The 2,500-nt window shown below is 45.3% G+C and overlaps 1 protein-coding gene across 1 annotated transcript in view; it reads left to right on the top strand.

Annotated features, from left to right (window-relative positions):
* LOC133977048 (receptor-type tyrosine-protein phosphatase mu-like) overlaps positions 1–2,500 on the top strand; it is a gene marked incomplete at its 5' end in the record, with an annotated part of 60,763 nt that overhangs the window by 19,443 nt on the left and 38,820 nt on the right. Inside the window, 3 exon segments of the mRNA XM_062415189.1 lie at positions 644–722; positions 1,516–1,631; positions 1,732–1,906. Of these exon segments, the coding sequence (XP_062271173.1) occupies positions 644–722; positions 1,516–1,631; positions 1,732–1,906 (370 nt within the window).

Here is a 2,500-nt window from a genome sequence, read left to right as displayed (position 1 = left end):
ATATGTGTATATGTGTGTATATGTGTGTATATGTGTGTATATGTGTGTATATGTGTGTATATGTGTGTATATGTGTGTATATGTGTGTATATGTGTGTATATGTGTGTATATGTGTGTGTATATGTGTATATGTGTGTGTATATATGTGTATATATGTGTGTATATGTGTGTATATATGTGTGTATATGTGTGTATATGTGTGTGTATATGTGTGTATCTATACATTACATACAGCAGTGATCTATATTTACTGCAGCACATGAAGCTCAGTGACAGCTGGAGATCTCACTGTACTGTGATGTGTGTTAAACAGGATCAATATTTATATTAATAATATTAATAATATAAAATATAATAATTAATATTAATAATATAAAATATAATAATTAATATCAGCACCGACCTTTATAGTCAGCTGAGAGACTACCGCTGAATAAACAGCAGCAGAAGAAGAAAGAGCAGCTGACTGCTTCACTCAGGAGCCGTCAGATGTTTGATTTGGAACAAGAACACAGTGACTGACCCCCCAGCAAACCCCCACCACCCCCACCACCTCTACCCCCCTCTATCCCCCCTCTATCCCCCCCCCCCCCAGCAGTACTGATAGGGATCAATAATGCAGATATTGATGTTGTGTTGCAGGTTGTGTTCGAGGCCGTCAGCACCGGTCAGAGAGGAGTGCTGGCCATCAAAGACATCACACTGCAGGGACACCAGTGCAGTAAGTACACACACACACACACACACACACACACACACACACACACACACACACACACACACACACGCACACACACAAAGGCCCGCCCCCTTGTAGAACAGGCTCCTAATTGGTTAACGAGGTTTGGCTGCTTAATTGGATAACGATGTTAAAAGTTGAGCTGGCAGTAGAATCAAGGTCATCACATATATGTGTGTGTGTGTGTGTGTGTGTGTGTGTGTGTGTGTGTGTGTGTGTGTGTGTGTGTGTGTGTGTGTGTGTGTGTGTGTGTGGAGACAGGGGAGCTCATTAAAATATAAATTGATTAGCATGGACTTTGATCCATCCGTCTGTTTATCTACCTGCCCGTCTGAAGACTCGCATTTTAGATTCGCTCTGTTGTGTAAACACACACACACACACACACACACACACACACACACACACACACACACACACACACACACACACACACATAGAGGTAAACATCCTTGACCTGAACTGTTTTTTCGCTGCCTGTTTTTTATCCCGACACTGTCCAATAACCTGATTGAAAACAAACACACACACACACACACACACACACACACACACACACACACACACACACACACACACACACACACACACACACACACACACAGACACACACACATCCTCCTGGATCCATTTTCTGATTGGATGGGGAAGATTCAGAGATCAGGAGGATCAGTGGGACGGGTCGGTTGCCGTGGTGATGGAGGTGATTTCTATGATGATGTCATCAGTGTGACCTCTGACCTGTGATTGTGTGTGTGTGTGTGTGTGTCCTCAGTGAGCACGCCTCACTTCCTGCACATTAAAGGCGTGGAGGTGAACGCCGGGCAGACGGCCACGTTTCAGTGCACGGTGAACGGCCGGCCGCAGAGCAACCTGCTGCTGCACCTGCAGGTGATCAATAATCAATAATCATTATCAGTGATCATCAATGTCTACCACGCAGGCTCAGTGATGCTGTGGTTGCCGTGGTAACAGCAGCTGTGTGTTTCAGGGCATGGGCGGTCGCCAGGCGGTCGTCAGGGAAACGAAGCCGGTGAACTCGCGGCGTTACGTGGCGAGCTTCGACGTGGAGAACACGACCAAAGGAGACTCCGGACGCTACCGCTGCATCGCCCAATCAGAGCGCGGCGTGGGCGTGTCCTCCTACGCTGACCTCACCGTCAAACGTGAGTCCTGCCGTCTGATTGGCTGCCTTCAGTGGCTCATTATGATGTCATAAATATTATATGATGACACTGTGTGTATGTAAGCAATGTATCATCTGGTTAAACTGGTTAAACTGGTTAAACTGGTTTTATCCCACAGACGTGATGAGGCTACTTTAGAGTTTCACTTTTTATGATCGAGCAAAAAAATTAATTACACTTTATTAAATATATTAAATTAAAAATATGTTAATATCCACCTGTCTCTCTCTCTCTCTCTCTCTCCACCTGTCTCTCTCTCTCTCTCTCTCTCCACCTGTCTCTCTCTCTCTCCACCTGTCTCTCTCTATCTCCACCTGTCTCTCTCTCTCTCTCCACTTGTCTCTCTCTCTCTCTCCACCTGTCTCTCTCTCTCTCTCCACCTGTCTCTCTCTCTCTCTCTGTCTCTCTCTCTCTCTCTCTGTCTCTCTCTCTCTCTCTCTCTCTCCACCTGTCTCTCTCTCTCAGATCAAAGCTTCACTTTGTCATATTTTTATTTTAATGAATCCTTCGTCAAACGAGGAGCAGTTTTATTAAAGCTGCTCACCTCATTACTGCACTGTGTGTGTGTGTGTG

The sequence above is a fragment of the Scomber scombrus genome, unplaced genomic scaffold, assembly GCF_963691925.1.
Source record: "Scomber scombrus unplaced genomic scaffold, fScoSco1.1 SCAFFOLD_183, whole genome shotgun sequence".
Lineage (NCBI taxonomy): Eukaryota > Metazoa > Chordata > Actinopteri > Scombriformes > Scombridae > Scomber > Scomber scombrus.
The sequence above is the reverse complement of the archived record's forward strand: the minus strand, read 5'-3'. Positions and strand labels throughout refer to the sequence as shown.